This window comes from Sander vitreus, chromosome 6 (genome assembly GCF_031162955.1).
Source record: "Sander vitreus isolate 19-12246 chromosome 6, sanVit1, whole genome shotgun sequence".
NCBI classification, from domain to species: Eukaryota; Metazoa; Chordata; class Actinopteri; order Perciformes; family Percidae; genus Sander; species Sander vitreus.
In genome coordinates, this window is record NC_135860.1 from 19,348,109 (window position 1) to 19,375,665 (window position 27,557).

The 27,557-nt window shown below is 40.7% G+C and overlaps 1 protein-coding gene across 1 annotated transcript in view; it reads right to left on the reverse strand.

The window, feature by feature from the left end:
• Positions 1–27,557, reverse strand: part of LOC144519885 (F-actin-uncapping protein LRRC16A-like) — a 74,492-nt gene that overhangs the window by 34,329 nt on the left and 12,606 nt on the right. Inside the window, exons 3-9 of the mRNA XM_078253390.1 lie at positions 11,129–11,179; positions 4,879–4,938; positions 3,509–3,630; positions 1,925–2,022; positions 1,469–1,539; positions 976–1,049; positions 655–730 (exon numbers count right to left, since the gene is read on the reverse strand). Of these exons, the coding sequence (XP_078109516.1) occupies positions 655–730; positions 976–1,049; positions 1,469–1,539; positions 1,925–2,022; positions 3,509–3,630; positions 4,879–4,938; positions 11,129–11,179 (552 nt within the window). The remainder of the gene's footprint in view (positions 1–654; positions 731–975; positions 1,050–1,468; positions 1,540–1,924; positions 2,023–3,508; positions 3,631–4,878; positions 4,939–11,128; positions 11,180–27,557) is intronic.

Here is a 27,557-nt window from a genome sequence, read left to right on the forward strand (position 1 = left end):
TGAGTTTATGTGTGTGCTTGGCTATGGGTGGTGTATTTGGCCTGCTGCATTAATCTTCTGAGCCACTGTATGAGAGCTGCAGTAATGATTGTTTGAACCCGGCTTGTTGGCTGGTATTTGAAATATGTTTGGTGGGCTAATCAGAGTTCTATGGTGCCGTTGTATCAGCAACTTTAAATCAATCTCTCTCGTTCGCTCGCTTAGTAAACCGCGGCGGAGGTGGGTGGGCATCTGCGCGAATGTGTGTAACGTTAGCCTATTTGTGTCAAGGGAAACTCAGAGCATCCTCACTGAAACGTCCAGCAACCCCAAAGCACCAGCAAAAGAACATCTCTGGCGCTGCCACTGCTCATCCTTCTTTTTATAGCAGGGGGGGGAAACAAACAAATACAGTAACAGACAGAGCAGAAACCCCCAGTGCAGTAGTAGTGCAAAGTGAGAAGTAGGACTTTTACAAATAGGAACAGAGAACAAGCTGTCAGGCAGGTACACAGAGAGACTACTTAACTCTGAGATGGGATTATAGCTGCATTGTTTTGCAATTTTTTGGCAGCACATTAACACTGTTATGTTTATTCAACATAGTGATGCACAAACCAAGCAGACATGATTAATGAGCAAATTATGTGGATTTTGAGAAAAAGGGGTACTAACCAGTTTATAGTCCTTGCTGGAGAGCTTGGTGAACCACTGATTAAACTCCAGGACTGCTATTATAGCCACCAGATCCCTGAGGAGGAGCAGACAGGGAGGAAAGAAAAGGTCATAGCTCATACTATATATTGTTCTTCATCAGTACCACCTTAATTTAGTGGTGACTTCAGCAAATTTCTACATGAAAAATAAATCATGTCACACCTGCAATACCTCTTTTAACTTTTATTCCAACAATTGTTTTTAGCCACATGGCCACATTTGTTCCACTTTGCTAAGGTTATATTTTATACTCTATTACTTTTGTGTGCCAACACTCACCTGTTCTCCAGATGGCTGAAGTCCTGCAGGTTGAGTTCTCTGGTGTCTTGTGTCAAATAGATGGTGTCTACATCCTGGAAAGTAAACAATTAACCAAATTGAGTGTTAACAAACTGTCAACAAAAATGTTAAATGTTTTCATGTCATCATGTCATGTTATGAAAAAAACACATCTGTTCTTGCTTGTTTAAATATCTATCTATATGACTCATCAAATGCACAGAGCAGATGAAACGTTTATAGTAAATTTAAGTAAAGTTATTTGGATTATTTGATGATATTTTAGACAAGAAAGAGCAAACGCAATAAAAAAGAGAAATATAAAAGACACGAGTGAAACTGGTACAATATTCATACACTGTTGTGGCTATCCTATGTATCAAATGGCTTTATGCTGTTTTATGTCACCCAGCCAACAGCACTGAAGCACATTTGAACCAGGATCATCGCTCAATGCTGTGCCACTGCACAAAAGAATGTAAATACTACTGACCCACTGCACCTCTTCTTTGTAAGGCAGCCCCAACCAGTCACAAACACATCTGTACATCTGAGAAAATCCACCTAGAGAGAGAGAGAGAGAGAGAGAGAGAGAGAGAGACAGACAGACAGACAGAGATAGAGAGAAAGAGAGAGACAGACAGAGATAGAGAGAGACAGAGATAGAGAGAGACAGAGAGAAAGAGAGAGAGAGCGCAACACAAAAATACAAATTACAGAAAACTTAGTTAAGACCAAAGGTCTGTGGGCTGCGGATTGTGCATGTCATTTGAAATTCCAATAAATTTTTTATCAGGAATGACAATTGCTTTAATCCACCCATGTAAAACTATACCATAAATTCACTGTATAACTGACTATACCAACCCCCACGCACACATGTCATACATCATTTCAGGAATGGGATAAAGTAGCACACAGTAATTATGGTAGAGTTATAGATTCCTACCACAGGGTCCAAGCTCAGCAGGCTTGTTGTTCTCCCACAGAGTCTGCAGAGAGGTTAGCCTGTCTGGAGGCTCCATGCAGAGCTTCTTCATCACTTTACTGAGAAGAGAAGACAGATTAAAACATAATTTAGTCATCTCATTTCTACATTTCCCAAATATTGTAGCTGGTGAAATGTTCAAAAGCCTATAATCATTTAAAAAAAAAATTCTAAAACAAGAAGCTCCAGGCTACTTTCTTACTGCCTTACCTGTTAGACAGTTTGAAAGGAGGAAGTTGCTAAGTAGCTACTGATGAGTAGTACAACAATAGTAATTCAATTCAACCCACAATTATGAATTAATGTAAAACAAAAGAATTAAAGCAATGCAGCCTTAAATCGGCTGCAGCTCAAATATACAAACATCAGCCTCTCTGTCAAGTCAATGATGTTTTCCTGTTTACAAGATGACGTTATAAATGTTCATGGTTTTACATCTGTGATCATTTCTGCATTTATATTCATGTTTCCTGTTCTCAACAAAAAAATATGGTAACACTTCTATTAACTAGTTGCTTATCAGCATGTATATTAGTAGCATACTGGCTTTGTATTAATCATAATAAAGTGAGGTCTTTTGACACGTATTAACCCACACAGGTTCCCTATTCTAAAGTTAACGCCTCTTTACACTTAGGAAATGTTGTTGGTTTTGACAATGGCTGTCATGAGATCAAATTGTGTCATTAATGTTTCCCTTGCCTCCAACTACAGTGTTACCATTTGGACTTTTTATTAAATTAAATTATTGATGTAGTTAAGGTGGTGAAGAGGAGGCAACTTTAAAATAGAACCTGTGTGGGTTTATAAGTGTCAAACTACTAGTGAATAAGTTATGAGCAAGATCTTACTTTAGAATGGGTAACATATTTAGAGTTAGAAAGACGTCATTTAGAGTTATTTGGACACTAATAACATTTGTTTTGTGTTTTGCATTGTTCATGTACAACAACCTACTTACTATCGATAAGCAGTCATTCGTAGGTTATTGAGAAAAAACTCTTAGTTAATAGCTCAGTAGTTTTAGAATATGGTCATGCAGAATAATATATTAATACAGTAGGCCTAAGTGCTTTGGAATGACTAATAAAGAGCCAATATCCTAATAATTTGCATGCTAAGAAGCAACTAGTTGATGGTGAATATCTGTGTACTTTAATATAGTAAGTATAGCGTAAGCTTTGCCGAAAACGTTTTTTGGACATTAAATACAGTATAGGCTACTGTAGCTGGGACTCAACGACAGCAACTTCTAAAGATCAAGCCAAAGTGCGTGTCTGGTTAAACTCTGGGTGCTGGAAACATTTTCACTTATTCTTTTAAAGACTAATAAATACATAGTCTACAGTATAACATGCAAAATCAAAATGCATATGCACACATAAAACGCAGCAAGAATTGATAATAGAAAATACTGTGAGATGAATTAACTACATCTTTGTTAGGATTGATTCAAATTTCTTAACACGACTTGTTAAAAAAAAACAAAAAACACACAAATTGTTATGTTGCCCATAATCACAAACACGTAGAGGTGGAACTCACCTAGGTGGTAGACCGGGACATATCCTCAGCAGACAGTTTCCTATGTGAGCAACCACGTCATTGACCTCCTCTGTAGAGAGCAGCTTCAGGGAGAAGGAGCCACGCTCGTACTCTATGAACAGCTAAAAGGACACATCGTTATTTAGTGATGAACAACAGCATGCATGGCTTCACTTAATCCTGCTTCAACCACAAAAAAGAGAGTTAGTCACCAGTCATTCTTTACTCTATTCCATCCACTGAGTCAGTCTGGTTTTGAAAAATGAAATCTACCGTATAAGAATAGTTTATTGGCAGTGAATGGATTCAAGATTAAAGCTTTGTGTGTCTATATTTGTAAGTTTTTATCGGACTCCATTGTGTTCCATTTCATATTCCACTTTCTGTCGGTCTACTCCACTGAATCTACCCAGCAATAATATAATTTACAAGAATGAAACCAACACATCCATCTACTGTATCTCCTCAACCACATCTGCGTCCACATCTTTGTCCTAAGTAAAAGTAAAGATTTAATGAGATTTACCAAGACTGGCTAACCACTTCAGCAGTCACTGCAATTATGCAAATGCTGATTTAAAGCGATACATGCCTCCTCTATAGGCCAAAATTAACATAATCCTTGCTGATACTTATTAAACATGGGAGACCATCCGTCAAGATACTCTAAATATTAGGGCTGACATCTCTGGAGATGAGTAGTAGAGAGGTTCAGCTGCAGGAACAGTGTAGTTAGTGACGGATTATCATATTTTGTAGGTAGATCCTGCTGACTGACAGCTGGCCAGTATTGGTCAAAAGCCAAATGAAAGCTCTTCCCAGATGGGAAACATCATGTGGCTGTTGGTAAAGTACATTTTAAAGCAATAGTTTGACATTTTGAAAAAATACAATGATCTTTCTTGCTGAGAGATAAGTGAGAAGATTGATACCACTCCCATGTGTCCTAAGTGGGGAGCTGGAGTTAGCTGGTGGTTAGCTTAGCATAAATACTGGGAATAGGGGGGAAAACAGCTAACCTGGATCTGTCAACAGCTAACAAATATGCCAACCAACACATGTAAAGTTATTAACAAAAACATTATCTATTTAATCTGCACACTAACGACAATGTAAAGATGATAATTTGTGGTTTTAGACAGCTGCTAAAACCTAGAAACGAGCAGTTTCACCTGCTTCCAGTCTTTATGCTAAGCTACGCTAGTTTCATCCTGGCTCTAAATACTTAATGCAGAGACATGAGAGTGGTATAGATTTTTGTCTAACTCTCGGAAAGCGAGTATGTGTAGTCTCCAAAATGTGGAACTATTCCTTTAATATTTTGTGCACTCAGAGTGAGCTGGACACTGTTCTGGTGATAGGTACTATACCTGTGTAGGCTTGTTACAAGCAATCCCCTGGATCTCCAGATAATTAAAGGAGTGTTCCACCTATAAAAAAAAGAGCAGGTGAATCTCCATAAAAATACTTCTACTGTGTCAGATATTAAAACTTAATTATCAGAGAAAGGAAAGCTGTGGTTATTTTCAAGTGTGCATGTGGGTGCAAGTATTTTAATGAATGAATGTGCAAGTGTGGCATCCATGTTCTTGTGAGAGCATACAGTATGTATACTGTATATCATTTCTGTATCTGTGAGAGCAATTGTGCCTAATAATAACAACAGTCTACAGTAGTGTAGTGTCTGTCTGATGAATGTTACTATAATTAATAGGTAGGGATGCAGTCATTTCTTTTTTCTTCATACTTCACTCACTCACACATTTACATGGTTTTTCTGGGCAGCATTAGACTCATTTGTAGGTTCAAATGAAAACTTTTGATGAAGAAATTGGGGGATGAGATACAGTTCACTTTTGTGCTCATTTGCAAGGGTTTGTTTTTTTATTTTAAGTGTTTACACACTTCCTCAATTGTATGAGTTGAGAAGGAGTTGATTTCAGCTTTGATAGAAAATGGAAAGTGAATTGAAGAAGGCCTCCTCCTCATTTCTCTATTCACATCCAAAAGTGTCCAGCTAAAGACAGCCAGAACAGTCTTACATCCACATTTTCTATTTCTGTTTCAAGAGAACATTTTAGGATAAAGAAAACAAAGAAAAGGCAGCAGCCTGCCTTTCCATACCTAAAAAGGACAGGAAAGATTCTCCTTTAATGTGAGAGGGGGGAACCCGTGAATACAAATGGCTACTACTGTGTATGGAGCACACAGTTTTCCTGCACTCCCTCTCCCTTTCTTTCTCTCAAACACAGACATACATACAGTACAATGCCTGAGGACAGGCCAGGGAGCGAGGCCAGACTATTCCAGGTGGGCTCTGTGTTCCTGAGGCTTGGCTCAGAGATGAGAGAGGGAGAGGATAAGCAGACTGTCTGTCTACTGTCTGACTACAGTATGCAGTGTGTGTTTATTTCAGCGCCGCCTGTGGTTACTCACTCATGTTCAGTGTATAATCCCAAAAATCACTCCTCATGTAAACATGCACACACATATGCCATCATTTCCATTTCATATTTTGATTGTGTGGACTGATTATTTAAAAGTAAATGAGTCTAATAGACAATAACACAGTGGAGAAGAAACTCAAAGCTCAGTCAGATAAAACAAAGAAACAGACATAATGAGCTATTAGCGAGGACAGAGGCACATGACAACAGTGGAACTAGGTATGATTTTGTATTGTGGTTGTTAAAGGACAATTCCAGCGCAAAATGAACCTAGGAGTTAATAACAGATGTGTACCCACTCGATCGCTCTCTGGGACATGTTTTCATGCTAATCGAATGTGTTTGTAGCTTGAAAGAAGCTAGCGTGTACCGCTGATTAGCTTACAACGCTAGTATTCAGGGCACAGGGAAAGTAAAAACAAATCACTATTTTGTACCACTAAAAAGGCTCAAAATATCACCAAACTTCAAGGGTAGCATAATGAGGGTCCCTACATGTTAACCAAAGCATTGAGAACATTATAAGTGTACAGACAGTTTAGCATTACACACTCACCCATCTATTTAATGTGCAAACACCTAGGTCCACCTGGTACAGCACTACAGTACTGGTACAAGTAGTACAGCAGTATATATTGTGTTGATTTGCAAAATATTTGCTGGACGTTACAATATGCAGTGAACAGTGTCCAAACCTAAATTGAACGGGGTCAATCAGTTCATTTCATACAGACAGTAAATGGCACAGCATACTGAATTGAGTGCCAGCCAATTATAAGTGAGCGTGCTGATAAATATGAGCTCTAGTCAATGGCAATACCTCATGCTGGGAAGTGTAGGGAGGAGCCAAATGCCAGAGTAACTGCATCGTTCACTCATTCGTTTACTGGCCGTCTGTCACTTTAACCACTCTCCTCCAAATTTTCTTTTTGCTGTATTTTCAAGAAGAAACTCAACTGAGCATGCAGAGCATGGTTTTATGTACAGGGATAGGATGCTGTTGCAGTGAGCAGCAGCATACGAGGAAAATGTAGATGTTGGGATTTTTAAACGTGTCTGTAAGCGCGACTTAACGTCAGACAGCTACACGGTTATGTTAACGTCAGGTTTCTATAAGATAGTTTGCTTTGATGTTATGTCTGGGTACCTAAAGAAAATAAGGATGTATAGTTAGTGTGATCTTTTGTTTCATAAACTCCAATACTTCTGAGCAAAGAGAGATAAAGAAAGTGTACAGGTGTGTGAAATAAACAGCAACAAGAGGCTACAGAAAAAAAGAGGCCAAAGGGAGGGAGCGATGAATGAAAGTGTGTTTGTGTGTGAGAGAGCATGTTTGGGAGGAGACACTGACAGACTGTAAGGCCCTGCAGCTTCTCAAGTGGAGGCATACACAAAAGAAAAACCCACTGAGAAGTACCTGAGAGAGCTAGAGGGATTTCAACTACTACTGAGAAGAAATATACACAATGAAGTGTTTAACTGGGGGTCTACTGCAAAACATTTACTTTAATATTAAGGCCTTGGGCTCAGAAGAGCATTTTCCCCTCCTACTGATTGTTCTCTTGTGTGTTTAAGGTGCATCTCTGGGATTCCAGATAAAGATGCATGTTAAATATGATAAATCAAACACAGCACCTACAATACATTCAGATGGCCAGCATACATCAACACCCAACACAGCTTTGATTCAACAAAAACATATTTTAGCACAAAAGATAATCTATGTGGGACGTAAACAGTCAATAACGCATGTGTTGGAACGGTGAGCAGAGGCTCATCTCCATTGTAATATAGATTTCACATCAACAAAATCAATACAAAGAGAGTCAACTTTTTTATAGATGTTGCTGGCAAGATTCATCTTTCAAAAATGACAGTATGCAGTAAGAGAACCCATGCAGCACTTGCAATACTGTTAGTATTGTAAAAAAAAATATCATAGTCAAGTCATATAGAGTTTTAATAAAGTGGGTAGTAACCATATCATTTAAGAATTTTTTAACATCTGAGAATGTTAATATTAAACTTGGGTTAGAGAAATAGTAGGGGCTAAGCCCTACGCAAAACGACACCGACGGGTCACGCATCATCCAACGGACTGTTGCCGGCAGGTGAGGAGCACCGGGCGCTGGCAGCATGGAGGGGCGCTGTTCATCTGCATGTATGCCTACTGCCTGCGCTGCAGTGAAATAGCCGGAGGTTTAAAAAGTTTCCATATAATCAGAGCACTCACATAAGAACATAGCAGAGTCTACATATTTTTAGGAACTTCATTAAACACAAAATACAAGCAGGCAGGAAACCGAACAGCACCACACCTACACATGCAGCCCCTGGCACACACACAACAAACAGCGCTACCCATCTGAGAATAGAAACTAATAATAGTTCATGTTGATGCATAACGAATAATGTTGGATTACTATTCCTTATTGCATGGCTGAATTTTGGGGTATTGCATTATGTACTTAAAGTCAACAACAGCGAAGCATTTGAACTGTTTTGGACATTGATTACCATGACAACGGTCGAAGCATTCAGGTCAGCCCTAAAAAACATTGAGAGATTTATTGGCAAAGTCAATTTATTATTCCATTATCGAAAACAGAGTCATCTCTTAAAACATGAATCAAGCAAAAATGGCAAACTGGTTCCAGCTTCTCACATGACAGGATTACTGCTTTTGTTTTTGTTTTTACATCTTTGTAAATTAAAGATCTTTCAGTTTGGGGAATTTTTGGATGCAGAAAAGCTATTTCAAATCATCGTTTTTGGTTCTAGGAATTTGTGATGGGCATTTTCACTACTAAAAAATACCTGCAGATTAATTGATAATGAAAACAATCCTTAGTTGCAGAGAGTTCCTTTAGAGAAAACCAAACATTGATTACTTTTAAGATAAAATCTATTAGATTAAATAGGATTTAAGACATTGTAGGTTATCCCTGATGACCTTTGGCACAATGGTGAGTGGAGGAAGAAAACCAGATAGATAAAGGGAGAGACAGGGATGAAGAAAGAAGGAAGTAATCCGGATTGTTGGAAAAGAAGGAGAGGATGAGCGTGAGAAAGCTGAACAAATGGCTTAAAGTAAAGAAGGAGAGGAGAGCAGAGTGTGATCTGTGGTTGTAATCTGGCTAAGCAGAGACAGAGGAGAAGGGGCTAGAGGTTTTCTGAAAGCCAACAGAGGATGTATTCTGCTTCCGGTGTGGAAAAACAAGTCCAAGTCAAGACAGACAGACCAACTTCATGCTTCACCACCTATGTCTAAAATAATACACCTTACAAGAGTCTCGTGCTTCCACAAAATCAAATTCATAAGATGCACCCTCAGAAAGTTCCAGAACTTCTCTGGAAAGTTGCAGCAAGACATCATGTCTTGATTTAAACATGAGTTAAGTACAACAACAAGAGTAGCATCTAAAGTAGGGAAGAGAAAGTACAACGGAGAGGTGTAGAGGTATAGAAAAGAAAACCAAGAAAAAGACAAGAGTGGAAACAAAGAGACAGACAGAGACATACAGTAGAAGCGAGGAGGGTTTTGATTGGGGTCAGTTCTTCATAAAGCAGGTGTCTAATCCCTCCAGGTCAGAATAGAGCACCCAGATAGAAAACAGATACAGAGCAGCTACATAAACAGATCCTTAACCTGCAGCTCATAACACTGGAAATGTATGACGTCATGTGAAACAGGGCCAGCTTGAATACTCTTTATGGCCTCTTGTAACCCCAGTAAACCAATGAATCACTTTTCAAGCAACCAATCAATCACCTAAACTGTCCCTGGAGGCATCGTATTGACTGGAAAGCATACAGACATTTGAAGGGCAACTGTAAAGCGTTTCCTGGACCTGGTACAAGAGATGATGTTATGTCGTTACTCAGGGAAACTACTGGGAAGTTACTTCTTTCCTACCACATGAATCGTAGGTCCAGATACTGCAGGAAAAACACTGGTTTGCAATCTGTTTCAATATACAATTTATTGTACTATTATTGGCTTTATCAATCTGTGCTTTGGCTTGTGTGTGTAGTCTGACGATGGGATGTTGTGACGTTTTTTAACTACTGCTGCTGCTACTGAACACACCTGTTCAAGGTCAAGAATGAACTTTGAAAATGAACTTTTAAGTCCTTAAAATGCTCAGAAAAAGATCATGCAATATGATCAAACCCTCTTATACAGCTACAAAAAAGTAGTCAAGGTGAGACCGGTCTGTCAACTGCTTTTTCAAAACACAAAAACAAACTTTGAAACTCTTAAAGCAAAGTGATTTGTAAACTAACCACTCCGATACCTACATGTACAGAGATGCCTACAAACAGGCATTTCTTTATGCACAAGCTATGAGAACTCCCCCCAGTTTTATATCCACTTATCCAAGTTCAGGAACTAGTCCAGTCCTAAACTGGGCCTGTGTATAAATGCTAGCAGGCCAGACCTGACCAGTGGGTCACAACACAGAAGCTTATGTCTGATGTTTAATATTGGCGGTGACGATAGTAATAGTAATAGTTGAACTGGTGCTGCAGCTGCTGCAATGCTGTTTTCATGTGGCAGAGGTGACAATGATGCTGGTAAAGATGATGACAGATGTTTCATTGCTGGTGATGGTGATAACAGTTGCCATCTGCGCTGCATTATGGCACTGCTGTTCCAAGTTAAAAAGAAACAGGCATTTCAACCAACTGTATAACTTCAATATAATCAGGCACACACAGAGCCACTACTTTAACCTTAATCCACTCTACAGTACATACACACAAACCAACTGGGAAATCAAACGTGCTGAGTTGGGTAAATTTCTCAAAGAGGGCACAAAAATGTATATTGTTGTTGATCAGTGAAACCTTATTAAACCTAAACAATATGAGGATCAAACACATTCTGCCATGTTTTTAGTGTGACAACCATTTTTTAGTAAATCTAATGGTTTTTTAAAAAGTTTTCATTTGACACTGACAGAATGAGATGAAAGGTCTTCAACATAACTGTGGCGTGTGTTGGGGTTGCAGTACGTTTTCTGAAGTAATTTCTGACATTGTAATTTGTGATAAAAGCAAAGAAATATTTTGCAATATCTGCTTACCTAATAGATTTAAAAGCGGTATAATGGTTTTCATTGTCGTTCTTGGAAAACATGTTAAATTCCATCGTAGCGGCTGCTCTTACCTTGGTAGGAATGCGTGCAGTCAGCAGGTAGGCTCGGTGAGACGCAAGTGCCTGAGAGAGAGAGAGAGAGAGAGAGAATAATGAGTATGTGGCTGTAAATATACACTCTGACCAACAAGAACAAGGGAATGAAGAAGCCTTCATTTTTATTGGACCACCTCCGGTCTGCTGTGTGAGGCTATTATAGGTCAGTGTGTGTTCCTTTTTTTGTTTCTGCCTGCTGAGGAAGCTGGACAGTGACTGGCAGCTATTTAGAGCACATGGTGAGGACTAAGCTTGTGAAAGAAAGAAAATGTCAGTGCTCCATACATTGAACAAGCCAAACCAATGAGTTTGTTGTAGTCTTTTATCATATTACATGGGTGCACATTGTCATAACAATGAAACATTCTGTGGTCAAAGTTTTGGTGTACCAAAGTGGATTATCATAGGACACCATAAAAGAATGGAAGAAAGAAAGAAGGTCAACACAATGAAAAACTACAACGTCAACGTCTTATGGAAAGTGATGTGATGAAGTTGAAATTGTGCAGGAACGTTACCTAAGGCTTTTATATTAGCCGTAATGATACCAACTGTACAGAGTGTGCTGTCTTTACCTTCATGTGCCATCACACTGGATTTTCTTCTGTGAAATAAAATCACAACACAACCAAGGCTGACCTTTAAAACAATGAAACTGTCATCTACCTTCTTGACAAAAAACACCCTGATTGGTAAGCAAAGGCTTATACAATGGGGCGCCATCATCATAGCTGAAACCTCATGATCCTTGTAACAAACAAATCTCCTTTGTCTTTCCGTTCACTCTGCACTGACAGCATGCTAGAATAAAACTGTAATGTCACAAACTGCCTAAACACCACCTTTACGGCTCCAAAGATAAGCAGTGTAAATGTATAAAACAAGGGGGGAAGCAACTGAGAAACTGAAAGCAGGGAGACGTGAGGGAGCAGAACGATCGATCAGAGGTGAGAGAAAACTGAAGAGAAGGTTTGAAAGCAGAAGAGAAAATAAAAGTAAAACAAAAAGGAGGTAAGGGGAGAGCACAGCAGGAAAACAAAACCCAGACAAACAAAAACTGACATGAGGGGCAGGGAGGGAAAGGAAGAAGAAAAAGAGGTGAAAAGAAAGAAGTCTTTAAACTGTCACAATCTTTTTGAAAGATGTGAAAAAAGAAAAAGGTGTGTCCCAGCCCTCATGTGGCTCAGCTCCACAGGCAGGCTGTGTGGTTTGATATGATGGAGACAGACAGGCAGGACTGTGTGGCTGAAGATAACCTCTCCTAAAGAGCACCAGTCACCACTGCTACCATCAACACTCCCTCTCTTTTTGGCTTGGTCTCGTTTCTGTAGCAGCACCTCTTGTTTACATACTATGTGCGTGCAGATATGTTGGTGATGGAATTGTTTCATTTTAAGGTCATATTATGATCGGTTTGGCCATCACTTATGATATCATTGTACCAGTTGATGTCATCAGAGTTATTTTGGACCAATACTAGAGGCTGAAAGTCAGGATATCTCAACCTCTGTTGCACAGATTTTGACCTTTATGTTTTATTGTCTCTTGCGACTTCACCAACTTTATGAAAGTGCAACAATGAAAAAATCGCTGTTGTGGCCCTTTAAAAGCTGTATTATCATCATCTGACTTCCCATGACGTGGGCTGTCAGTAAGCACGTTATCATAACTAGGCTCAATTGCAACTCTGTTCTAACCTTTGAAAATAAGTTCCTAAACTGGAATTATCCTTCAATTACATTTTTACTGCAGTATTATATACAGAGCAACAGCAGAACAGTGGTCAGTATAGTAAAATATGGACTTCTGCAGTCTATATGATATCAGAAGTGAAAAAATGCAATTTGTGGACATTTTTATTTTCCAGAGAGGGAAGCCCTGGTTGTGTGTTTGTGTCTGACAGCATAACATTGTGATTTTATCAAAAGAATGCTACACATCAGTGGGTTTCTGGGAGCTGAATAGCTACAGCTGCAGTCACAAACAGTAATGACCAAGAACCTGCTGACTCTGAGTGGAGGGGAGGCACCAACTGACCCCTCAGGCTTCATCTTTTCGGTCCAGTCTAGAGAGGGTTGTAAATCATACAATACTTAGATAATCAACCAATGCATTGAAGGACACTTGTATGACTTCCTGACAACATAAATGCAGTGCACTTTATAACTAGTTTAAGAAGTTTTGAATATACACTGATTCATGTTGGATTTTCCTTCAGTTAGTCATCCTCCCAACCTCCTCCTGTCAATGCATGACTGCCCCACTGCACTCTACAGGCTCCCTCCATCTGTTCTTTTGAGTGGACAAAGCCATAACACCCCCCTGTTTTATGACCCCCTCCTCTCTGAAACTGCCCTCCTACCTCTCTCTCTCTCTCTCTGCTCTAAATGGATTTAAAGCCTTGAGCCTTCCCATCAGCCAATGATTGCACAGCAACCACCATCCCGCCTTCAGCTCCACTCAACCAACCAGATGGCAGCAGCATTGGAGCATGTCAGAGCAGAGAGAGCATCTGCTCTCTCTGTCTCTCTCTCTCAAACTGGGGGCTCACATACAAGATAACTGCCACAGGCTCTAAAGCACCATTTGTGTTATTAACCCCCACCACACACACACACACACACACAAAAAATAGTATTACCATTCCCAGATTATCTTTTTCTGCCAAACTGTCAACCCCACTTACCCCCCTCCAATTTGACGCAACTCATACACACATTCTGTTACTATGGCAACATCTAGTCCATACTGCACACACACATTTGTGAATACATATACGCACACACACAGTGATAGACACTCGATCACACATGAAGAAAGCACGCTGCATTGCCAAGTCTTGCTTGAGAATGTCAATGAGTTTTCACCCCCCCAAACAACATTCACGCTGGCCTAACAGTTAGGCTGAATCTCTGTAGGAACCGAAGCAACACAAAGCAGTGTTTCATCTGCAGTCAGTCAGCTGCGGCAACACTCAGCCACAGGAAATCTACCCCCACCAAAAATGCTTTCATTCATCCATCATGTCTTGGGGTGCATTTACACTTTAATATATCTATCTATTACACTATTTCACATCTATTTGTTTGGGTCTATATCCACGACGTTCCACTTCCAGGATTGCTCTGTTCCCGGTGGAAATTCTGCCGTATTTCACTTTTTTTGGCCGGATGTCCGTTACCTTCCTCTTTCTTTGAGTTGGCATTTTAAACTCCGGTGGATTTATGAAGACTATGGTTAACTGCTCCTCAGATCTTTGCAGGGTAAATCCAGACAGATAGCTAAACTATCTGTCCAGTCTGAGTTTTCCGTTGCACCAAAACAAGTTCCTTCCCGAGGCTATTTTGCAGCGGCACCGTGGCTCTCCCATCCAGGAATGCTGTGTGGACTAGCCAGACCCTCCTCCGCAGCGCTGTGGAGGAGGGTCTGGCAAAGGGAGACTAGGGTGCGAGCAATATCTTTAAAACATAATCAAAAATGCTACAAATGCCTCAAATGTTTGATCACCCTGAGTTATGCTTTAATTTATCTTGCTGGAAATTTAATTTAACAATTAATAAACACGTTCCTCAATCATGTTAACTCCTTTCTTCTTGTGTACTTGTAACCTTCTGAATTTGAAGAAATAGTTTGACATTATAAGAAATGCACTTTTTTTGTTGAGATTAATACGACTCTCATATCTATTAGTCAAATATGAAGCTACAGTCAGGAGATGATATCTTGCTTAGCATAAAGAATGGAAACAAGGGGAAAACAGCTAGCCTGGTTCTGTCCAAAGGTAACTCTCTTAAGCTCAATAATTATCTAACTATTATCATTTGTTTAATCAGTACAAAAACTAAACTGTAAAAATGACAAATTGTAGTGTTATAGGGCGTTATGTGCTGGACCCTTGAACAGAGCAAGGCTAGCATTTATCTCCTTCTCTCAGTCTTCATGCTGAACTAAGCTAACCGTACATGGCTGTAGCTTCATAATTAAAGGACAGAAATGGGAGTGGTTTCAACCATCATCTCTTCTAATTCTTGGTAAGAAAGTGAATAAGCGCAGTTCTAAAAATGTCCACCTATAACAACAAATATATAGCTTGAATACGTACAAAAAGGACAAGACTTGCTGGTGAAACGAGTGTGTGATTTCCTGTATTAATCACTTGACCGTTTGTTGACATTTTAAAACCAAACCAAATAATTGGAAAAACAAACCAGAGATTTATTGAATAAGAACATAATCATCTGCTGCATCACCAATACAAATAGCATAGTGGGATAAAAAACAGCCACAATTACATTCATCCCCACACCGCTGCTGACACAGACTCTTTATTGCATAACTAATGTCAGCATGTCCTGCATGCGCATGCAAGTAACATTAATGAGTCATGATATGCTGGCTGCAAACAAGGGGTCGAGGCGTCACAGTAGGATGAGTATTCTTAGGGCTATGTGGAAAAAGAGAGACAGAAATAGAAAGAGAAAGAAAGAGAGAGAGATCAGCCATTGAGACAAGCAGAGTGGACACCAGAGAGACAGAGCACGAGAGAAGAGGTGGCTGAAGGGCAAAGTGAAATTACTTAATAGATTCTAAGTGGTGTTTTGCTGATAAAAGAGCCAAGATTTAAATCCAATCAGTGGGGAAGATATTTAATGAAGGGAAGTGTTTAAAAGCCGTTTCATCTCTGTTAAAACCAAAGCTGCTCGGACGACCCCATCTTAGCTTTAAATACACTGAAATCAAACAGCTCACCATGGATCCAATGCAGTGCACTTCTCTCCTCTTATCCTGCACTTTTCACTTTTTCCCCTCCCACTCCATCTCTTAAGGTCCTCATCCTCCTTTAACCCCAGGCTCTCTTTTCTGTATTTTTAACAATGGCCTAAAAGCATACTTACACTACATGATTACAAAAGGTTCCAAAAGATTAAAAAAGGGCCACGATGTCTATATGTGTTGGATAATCGAACCATCACTGGACAGAAAAATCCCTTCTGTGAAAGAAGAAAAATGTTCAGTAATTTTTTCTTCCTCTGTATTCTTGCTCTACGTCTTCCTTATCTCAAATTAGATGCCATGTGGACTGCACCATGAAGAAATGCATGCTGGACATGAGGCACAGTAATCATAGAAGATACTAACAGATTGTAAAGTGTAGCCTGAATTTCTTTCTTGTAGCGTTTCCTTCCGTACCATCTCCCTGTTTTCTTGTTCATACAGTACATATTATTATGTGTGTGTTGCATGTGCTTGTTTGTGTGGTGCAAGGGTGAATGTATTCAAAAGAGGAGGCATGTATGAATCCTGAGACAATGGAGCAGAACAAACACACACACAAACACACACCGTCCCGCTTTTATCTTTGAATAATTAGGGATGGTGTAACTCAGTGTAAGGGAGGAGCAAGAATCTCGAGGCTGCTGCTCAACAGGCTAACATACAGCAGCAATTACACAGGGAAGAAATACTGTACAATACCATTTTCAAGGTAGGGGTCTTCACAAGTCCATGCAGTTGATGTGAGGTTTATGCTTATCAGACATATTTTGGTTTTGCAAGAGTAAAGACTTTAAGGATGAGGACTGACTGGTTGGTTTGGCAAATGTATGTCTGGTTAACCACCTCACCCCCATTAAGGAGAAGTGCACAGATGCTTTCCCGAGCTTTTCTATAGGATTTTTTCATTCATTCTTTATATCAATATTATTATATTGCCATTCTTTTCAACCATGGTTGCTTTTTGCTGTTCTCTCTCTACTATGCTCTGTTAAGGTCACATTTAAGATCAGGACTAATTATCCTAAGGTCTCCTTCAGATTGGGTCTCTCTCCTTTATGTAAATTAATTATTTTGTGTCGCGTTCAGGTTGGTTTTCGGTTTCCGAGTCTGTCCCCAGGTTCATTTCCAATTAAGTCCAACATCTTGAACCCATGAAGACTTCTACTGCAAAGTAGGGTATAAACTAGAGACTTTTCTTGAGAAGCCATTTATTTAGCTATTAAAGTTTATGTATATAGTAATACTGTATTTAAGTAAGTCTTTTTTCAGATATCATCAACTCCTGAAAAAAATCTTGTAATAATCCAGTTTTAATTAACCTCTAGCAGTCTCTGAACTGTACCTTACACATAGCCATCAAATCTGTCAAAACATGGGGGCGCCCCTGTAGGGCGTGCGCACCATGTATCAAGGCTGAGTCCTCACCGCAGCGGCCCGGGTTCGATTCCAGCCGGGGCTCTTTCCTACATGCCATCCCCTCTCTCTCTCTCTCTCTCTCTCTCTCTCTCTCCTGCCCTTCCTGTCTCTCGCAAACCTATCACTATCCAATAAAGCAGAAATGCCGGGGGACAAAATCTGTCAAAACATCCCAAGAACAACCCTGAGCAAAATTTTACTGTTAATCCCCTCAGCTGCAGAGGAAGCACACTTTTCTGTTTTCCTGCCATACGCCTGCAAAGGGAATTGGCTCAGAAGCCAAAGATAACCATTTATCTTGGTTGATAGAGAGGAAAACTGAAAAAAGAACCTCAATCGGGCTGACAAATCATGGTGGGATCTGCTCTGAGGCCAAATGAACTTAATCTGGTTCCAGAAAAAAAGCTTCCTTACCTCTCTTCACTCAGGCAGAGAAATCATTTGTTTTACAATACATCGATTCTCTGCTGCCAAGACAAGATGCTGACAGTGCAGCTGAGGTCTAGTCTTGTAATTTCTGCAGACTCACACTGCGCCAAACCACCAGCACAATGTGAGTATGTTGTACTCTTTCATAGTACAGCATGGTTTAGGCATAGAACAGCTAACAAGATGTACAGTCTGGTCTCTTTCTGCACTCTCAGACAAGACAAAAATCATGATATAATTGTGTGGACCCTTCTACAAGACAGCATCACACAAACACAACAGCCATCAGACAGTGTATTGGTCTGCCTGCAGCATCCTTAAATGGCAAGTAAAGACATCACCTTAGTCTCAAATGTTTATAGAATGGTTTGTAGGATTTTTAGGACAATTACACCACACTACAAAAATAAAAATCGCTCTTGCTCAGGCAGCAGAAATGCTTAATAATTCAAAAAAAAATTCTAGGAAAGAGTCAGAGAGCTAAGCTGCAAATCACTTTGCCAGGACACTCTTTTTTTTTAATGGATATCCCATTTTGGAGCAAACCACTCTCAGCAGCGCAAATTCTCCCCACAGTGCAAAATCAGCCGAGGAAAGAATTAAGAGAGAGACATCAATTTTCTTTTATTACTGCCCTGCTCATCATTATGTGTTTTACTGCTGAGGAGAGGAGCATAGTGGGGAACAAAGGCAGCTAACAGTGGTACTTCCCGAACATATTTGATTGGCTAGTCTCATCAGACCACAGCTGCAACGAGCTGAGGCATGAATAAATGTGGGGTCTGATTATGTTATATGATATGCTTTACTTCCAATTTGTATTGCTACTCTTGCTTGTTTTGTTTGCAGAATACAAAGTGTCAGCGAACATGCACTGCACAATGTGTTGAATAATAAATGAGACATATAATGTACGTTTGATGATGTAAATTGATGGAAACACATTTAAGGCAATAAAATTCAGTCGCTGACTGTCTTCTGTTCTGAGTGAAAACAAAATGCTTTTACTGAATTAGGCAAGATCAATAACAGTAATTCAATGCATGTTACCATATCTCTGCATGCTGCATGTGTATCAGTGCCTCACTAACAGGCTTCAGTTAACCTCCCAAATGTGTTCCACACAACACAACTGAGGCTGACCAAGCATTCAAAGGGCTGGGCAGAGGGAGTAAATGATTGTGCTTTCAGATTAGGGTTATAGCCCAGGTTGGCAAGACACCCATTTAAAACTGGGTAGATATCAGGGTTTTAACAAACTGGACTCTGGTGCGAGTGATAGGGCGGGTACCTCTGACAACAGTGTGAGCCTGTAGGGTGTCCTCTGAGAACCCTGTGTGTATTTAGGTTACAGGGATAAGGAATAATCACAACGGTTCATTCATTCATCAGAATGCCAGCCAGACACAATGGGGAGGTGTGTGTGTGTGTGTGTGTGTGTGTGTGTGTGTAGCTATGTGATGGTGAGCCAAGGTTTCTGGGTAAATAGGATATTGCTGTAGACCACAGAGATGAAAGAGTGAGACAAAACAGAGAGAAAGGAACAGAGGTGAAGAGATTATTATTTTTTTACAAGTCAAGTAACAAAGGAACCCAAAGTGGAAAACCTCCTTAAAGTGAAGTGCATTGCTTTGTCAAGAAGAGAGATGTACACAGGTAAGACATAGGAAAAGCGAGAGGAAAAGAAGAAGAAAGGAATGACAGAGACAAAGGCAGGCAGAGCAGGGAGAGGGGAGGAGGGAGGGGGATTTTGATCTGGGCTGGCGTTGGCATTACCCGTGGTTTCCCTCTGGAGTGGGTAGATAACATCAGTCGGCACTAAAGCACACAGTGCTGAACACGGATTTCAATGGTAAAAACACAATTAGTGTGGTGGTTTAGATAATGATGATCAGATTTATATAAGCAAAGTAAAAGTGATCAAAAGGAGATGTAAATTATGTAAAACTAACTAACACCGGGTTGTACTCTAAAGGGACGCTATGCATTTCAGAGTAATTAGAAAACAGAAGACCTGATAATGGGGAAAGTATCTTTAATTGGGTCGATGCTGCTTAATGGGAAAAACTGATTATTTTAGGAGAAACTTAAAGCACAGAATGTGGCATATCTAAGTACTGTGACAATCACTGAAGCCCAGTTTAAATAAGCCCTAAATAAGATTTTGAAAAAAAGGAGAGGAAGACACAGCTACTGTGCAAGTTTCACCCATTTAAGCAAAACAGTGTTTAGCATTATATTTCATGGAGTCAGGGTCACAAAACATCAATACCCAGTTCAACATATTGCTGATCCGTCCAAAACCACACGCATGATGAGTACACCCACACAGGGAAACATGGAAACGCATAATTGCACACAAAGACCCAGTGACCAGGGAGGTTAAAAGGATGGATATTTCCTTTACAATGTATGTTATATGAGATTTGAACCCACTATAAGCTATTATTTCATATATATTCACATAAAACATTTAAATGAAATAAAAAAAAAAGTCAAAGGCAATAAAATAGAACACTGGAGGGTAGAAGGTAAGCAGTTAGCAGAACGATAAAAACCAGTAATGCAATATCAACTGCAAGGACACCATGAAAACCAACCATGCGGCAAAAGCATATGAGAGTGCTGTTAGAGAAGTCACTGCAGTTGTTCTGCTGAAAAATAGCTGCATGTGTGCTGGCAAATGTCTGTGACTGAGTCCTTAAAGGCAGAGGCAAACTCTCTTATATACACATGCTTCCACCATCCTCTGATCTGTATTGATCTGGTTTAAAACGGACGGTCTGAATAATGCTCAAGATTAAAATATGGGTTTAAGGACTCATCATACAGGCAACCAAAATGACAAAAAAGCCTCTCTGGAGGAGATTAACTATGCAGGTTGTCTTTATTTTGATCACTCAGGCTTCAGTGTTTCAACAGAAAACATCACATTGATTAGGCCTGATTGTTGTTGTGGTTGTTTACTATGACATAGTGCACAAATGTCATCATTATTCAATCAATGCTGACTGTTGTCTGTGACCTACAAACACCATTTAATTACATCCAACGAGAGCAGACCGACACTGTACCAACCAGGCCACTGCACATTAACACCAAACAGCCACTTTAACCACAGTATGGTCAAATAGTACTCACAAGGGACAGGATCAGTCAGACCAGTTCAGCATGTTGGAAACAATGTGCAAAACTCAAAACTAGGCCATTAATTGTTGTCATCAAAATAGGAAAAAAGATCTCCATGATGTAACAAAACTTAACTTGCCACATTTGATCTTGTGGTTGAAACCGGACATTGGATGTCAGTACTATGAGATTATAAACACCAAACCTATCAAGCCAAGGACCTGAGGCAGGGTGAATTATATTACCAAGACAGTCTGAGTGACAATGACCCTGACCTATGAGATAATGAAGATGAATGACTGTGGGAGGGGCTTGCGTGAAGCCAGGATACGTGTCTGGTTAATATCTCTCTAGGGAGGCTTTAGTACGGCATTGTGGACTAGAAACATTTTAAGCTTTGTTATTAAAAATCCCCTATTCAGCTTGGTGGAGAGCAATACAACACAGAGTGCGACTGATAGATACTCATCTTATAACAGTGAGACTATAGGAACATTCAGAACAGACAACAGGACATTATGAGCATTTTCAACCATTTTCAAAGAACAGCCACACTGAGAATGGGAGGAGACTGAGAAAAGGAGTTACATTATGCATACACACCACTAACTAATGTTAGTGCATATGTTGGTGTGCTAAATAATGAACAAGGCATAATAGATTATTGTAAAATCCTATGTGGATTTAGGTGAGACTTTTATTTTGAAAAAGATAGAAGGCACTCTTTGTATACCGGACAATACCGGTGTTATGCTATTCATATGAATTTCCCTTTGTTTACGTGTTGTTAATATACTGTTCTAGAAATAATCTTTTCGTTCTGGACTTTCACTGAGAAGGTATGCATTAAAGTGAAGTTATTTTAAAGGCTCTGTACTCGATGTACTCAAAAGAAAAAACACAGGCTTGGATTGCCTCCACACGGCTCTCAGAGACAGTGTTTGGTGTTGCCTGGAAGGCACGAGGATTAGTCAATGGTTAGGGTTAGGGTTAGGTGCCTTGAAGTCGACGGTTGCAGCGCTGCCTTGAAGTCGACGTTGGGGGCTTAAAACACCATCGAGCCTCAGAGACTGTTCCCCAATACGTGAAACCCCTACGTTTTTTTCATGGCCACATGCACTAATATGCACGTGCAGCCAGACCGGCTATCAAAACAAGGTGTGCGCACACACACACACACACACACACACACACACACACACACACACACACACACACACACACACACACACACACACACACACACACACACACACACCTTTGTTGACTGTTGAGACTATGTTGGCTAATGTGCAGTATTTTATGCATGGCTATAAAATATTTTACACAAAGAATGTAGTTTAGTTATTTATTTATTTTTGTATATTATCCACTATTTTCCTTCTTGACTTCTTGTCCCAGAAAGACACAGAGAGCATTGATGAAAAATAGATGGTATGTATCTAAAACGTGAGGATGCTGGCGTGAATATCGCCGCTTCACAATACGCGAAATAAATATAAATATACATTTTGTTTTCTAGTAAATTCTAGTTTCTAGTAGTACCTTAAGTTTTAGATTAGGTGTTGGTCATTCTCAACACCTTTCTATCCCCTGCTTTAACTCATCAATTTTGGACTGTGCTGCTATGACGTACGTTACTCACCATCGATTGACTGTTAGCTTCAGCTGGTTAACATTAGCTGTCAACCTCCCGAATAACGGTTACCGCTAGCTAGTGATCTAGCGAGGATTATCCCTTCAGACCACAGTGGACTTCAGTGGACTCTCCAACCAAACTCCCGACTGGACCGCCGTCTGCCAAGACTGCCGGACTCTTTCAAGTTCATGTACTCCCTGTCTCCACCGATCACTTGGTAGCTTTGAGACACCTGGTCAGCTGTTTGCTTACGCCGGCTAGCTTCTGTTAGCTTCCACCGACTGACAGCTCGCCGAGTACATCTGTTTGCTGTAGAGCTCTTTTAGCCCTGTTCCCGGCTCAAGCAAATAGCTAACACAGCTAACGTTAGTGTTGGCCACTACCTCTCTGCACTGCCGAAAATGGTGCTACTAAAATTTTCCTCACTGCAACTTCTCAACGTCATCTGCTACGTCGCTCCAGCTTGCATTGCCGACATAAAATCCCTTGGACTCGTTTGTCATCCTCGTTATGTGCACAGGGCTACGAGATGCTTTCAGTACCCAATGTCACATCTCTGGAATGCCTTGCATTCAGTCTAACTGGGTCGGCTCCACTTCAGATTGTCCTTATATACCGTCCCCCTAAAGCTTCCACCACCTTCATGTCTGAGCTATCTGAGCTACTCGACTGTCTGCTCCAGGTCTCCTTCCACACTCCTCCTTGGTGACTTTGATATCCATGTGGACTCCACCAGCTGCACACTAGCCACCGAACTTCTATCTCTACTGGACTGCCTCAACTTCACACAGCATGTCCAAGGTCCCACCGACACCAAACGTCCCACATTGGATCTTGTGTGTTCCACCGGCAATACACCCCTCCATCTACAGTGCCTAGACCTTGCTGTCTCTGATCATCATGCTATCCTCTTTACTATCCCCGCCTCTCTCCCTAGGCAACGTACTACACGTACAATTACATTTCGAAACATCAAATCAGTGAGCACCCCAGCCCAGTAGCCACCCACTTGACCACCAAAACAGCCCTGACCACAGTGCATGCCATGGAACCCACCACAACACTGCTCTGTCTCTGAGCCTAGACCTTCTCGCCCCCTTAAAACCTGTACTGTCTCTGTCACCTGTTCAGCTCCCTGGTACACCACTGAATTTCACTCCATGCCTCTGGTCGCCGACTGGAGAGACTTTATAAAAGAACTGACCTCACTGTCCACCTGGAGGCCTACAAAGAACATGTGAGCTCCTACAAAGAAGCTCTTTCCATAGCCAAGACAAATTATTACACCATACCAATTATACCCACCTACTTTAAAACTGCCTCAGTCACACCTATCCTCAAGAAGCCAGGTTCGGATCCAGAGGATGCAAACAACTACCGGCCAATCTCCAACCTTCCATTCCTAAGTAAAATCCTGGAAAAAGCAGTCCATCAGCATATGTCCAACCATGAGCTCTATGAACCCCTTCAGTCAGGATTCAGACTATATCATAATACAGAGACCACCCTCATCAAAAATCACAAATGATCTACTCACCACTGCTGACTCAAGACACATCAGCACACTCACTCATTCTCCTCGACCTCTCCGCAGCCTTTGACACAATCTCCCATACCATTCTCCTCAACCGCCTATCCCATCACCTTGGTATCACTGGCACAGCTCTCTGCTGGTATCAGTCTTACCTCTCACACAGGAAGCAAATTGTCACCATTAGCAACTCCCGCTGCGGTCCAGCTCCGGTCAACCAAGGCGTGCCTCAAGGCTCTGTGCTTGGACCCATGCTCTTCACCATCTACATGCTCCCCCTTGGTCAGATTATCTGACAACATGGTCTCAGTTTCCACTCCTACGCCAATGATACACAGCTCTATATCAGCACCAAAACATCCACTCACACACCCCCCCTCCCCCTCTCCATGGTCAACTGTCTTGCATGACATCAAAGCCTGGATGTCAACCAACCTACTCAAACTGAACAGCAATAAAACAGAGCTCTTGGTTGTGGCCCCCAAGGCGCTGCTCCAGAAGGTTGGAGATCTCATCCTGGATGTTGAGGGTGTGCATTCTGCCCATCCTCTGAGGTCCGCAACCCTGGTGTAATCCTGGCCTCCACACTCTCTTTCCATACTCCCATCAAATCCATCACCAAATCAGCCTTTTTTCATCTCAAAAACATCTCCAGACTTCGGCATTCACTCTCTGACTCCATGGCAGAAACCCTCATTCATGCTTTCATAACCTCCCGTTTGGACTACTGCAATGTAGTCCTGTCTGGAGTCCCCAGCAAAATCCTAGACAGGCTGCAGTATGTCCAAAACTCTGCCGCCAGGGTCCTCACCCACACCAAGACCTGACAGCACATCACCACAACCCCAACCCTCATTCACCTTCACTGGCTCCCAATTAAGTCTCGCATCACATATAAAATCCTCCTTCTCACCTACAAATCCCTCCATGCCCTGGCCCCACAGTACCTCTCCGACCTCCTCCATCCATACAACCCACCCCAAAACCTGTGGTCCTCAGACGCTGGCCTGCTCTCCATTCCCCACACCAGACTCTGTACCTTCAGAGACAGAGCCTTTAGTGTTGCAGCCCCATCTCTCTGGGACACTCACACACACACTCAAGCACTTTAGCTGAGTCTGTCCCAGCACTTTACAGAAGCCAAACCACTCAGAAAGAGGTTGAAAATATGGTGTGGATGCTCAGTGTGCTTACAGTAGACTCCCTGACTAACCTAAACTTCTTCTGGCTACATCTGCATTCAGCCTACTCTGAAAGACAGCTCCTGGTTGAATTGGTCACAGCATGACACAGCAAATCAGCCTCACATTGACAGGAATCATGGTGTTTTTAAGATATTGTATCCTATTTAAATGCAATAAGATAACACATTGCTCCATTTGAGCAGAAGTAGATAAGTACTCACTAATCCCTAATGGGATTATTTCAGACTGACAACACTAAATGTTTAAATATATCCATATTTTTATCTGTGTGAGGGAGGAAACAAGCCATGGATTCAATCCTTACCAGGGCCAACTGGGACCTTTCTGTGTTGCCGTTTGTATGTTTCCCCTCGCACACGGAAAGTAAGGGGAATTGGAAATTCTAAGTCGTTCATAGGCGTTATTGTCTTTGAAAGGAAAGTGGGTTACTTAATGAGTGGTCCAATAATTACATCCAAAAGCACTTCAACGAAATTCTTAGTATTGGATCTTTTGATCAGCTGGGAAATGGTGACCTATTCGACACATTTCTTCTGCCTGGTTAGCTCTAAATGTCAGCCCAATTATGTTAATAATCACCACAGCATTGCATGATAGAAAACACAGAGAACCTTCAAGCAGAGTTAACTATTGAATAGACACAATTATTATGTGCCAAACAACATCATAACTGTTTAAACTCGGGCTGTATATTACAAAATGATTCCAAACATTAAAGCAAAACTAAAAGGGAAGCCCCTGTGAGGTCACTGTGGTTTTTGTTAGACTGCTATGAGCACAAATCCCAAAATACAAACACCCACTGCATGACTTGGAAAGAAAAAAGAACCATGACATGGCCTAATACTTTAAAGGCACAGAATAGGGAAACAAAATGATGTCATTGCTGTCATATTATTAAAACACTAATCTATCTCCCTCTTCAATTATTCTTTTCCAGCACTTCATTAAAATGTAAACTTTGCAATAATTCACAGCTATTTAAAAAACTTTTTTGTAGAGAAAGTAGGCAGACTATAAAAAACCTCCAACAGCCTATAGCAAAGACAGGATACCACAGTCTGTTATCAAAGGGAATTTAAAATGTGGAGGATACTTGCTCTGCAGCCTTCAAGGAAGTGGTTTTAGCACCACTAACAAGATACCTGTGCAGGTTCCCATGAGAGGACATTACAGGTGATCATCAGGGAGTACAGAACTGGGTCACTTCCATTTTCTCACTGTAAAGGAGAGTTGGACAACATTCTAGGCTTTGGTCTGTTCTCAGATGTGAGCACGTCTTCTTAAACATTTTCTACCTTGGGATTACAGTACAGTACATTTTGTCTCACTGAGGTGACTAGAATTAGCAAGACAGTATGCTTAACAAACAATATTTGTACAATACTGCAATTAATTTGCAATAAAATACAATTACTAAGGCTTAATTCTTCTTTTGTAACAGCTTGGTTCCTATCATTTTGTTAGACTTGGAAATGGCTTGGACTTTAGACTTTTTGTTGACCTACGATTGAATTATTCTTCTGTAAAATGGTCTAAGATCCCATTTTCGTCTAAGCTGTCATCAGCAGAGTCATGTTAGGACGTGCTGGAAGTTTGAGGAATCTGACAAAAACAGAAGGGTCACTACAGTTACGGTTTTTAAAAAATCCATACAGCAAACTTTTTTATATATATATATATATATATATACACACAATAGGGGTGTAAAGATTAACAAATCGGTATCCGGTTGTATTATCACAGATAAGACTACATCGATACACAGACCCCTGCATCGGTCTAAATGGACCAAGATTCGGCCAGAGGCAAATGTGTGAAATGATGAGGGGTGATGTGTGCAAATGGTGGTAATGACAACCAATGACAAACTCAAGGCAAACTGAGGGAGAGAAGTGGTGTACAGTAAAGTACAGTGTGGACGGAATGAAGAAAAGACTTCCTGTGGTTTAAAAGTCGAAGCCACATTTCAGGACAAGGAAACATAAATATAAAGAGCTACTATGATGCTGTGAAGCACTATTTCTCACTATTAGCGACAGGCTGTTTCTTTGTAAACAGGTGACTTAACAAGATTAGAACTGGGACCATGTTTTATCTGTGATACATAAAATCCCCAAGGCCCTAGTTTTGTGTGACACAAGACGATTGTATGACAGATTCTATCCTCTGCAGTGTAACATAAACATGTGATGTAAAGTCAAGTTTCCTGTTGTCAACCTAAACAGAAATCCATTGTCATCTAAGGTGTGCTAAAGTGGTGGGACCCACAAAATGATG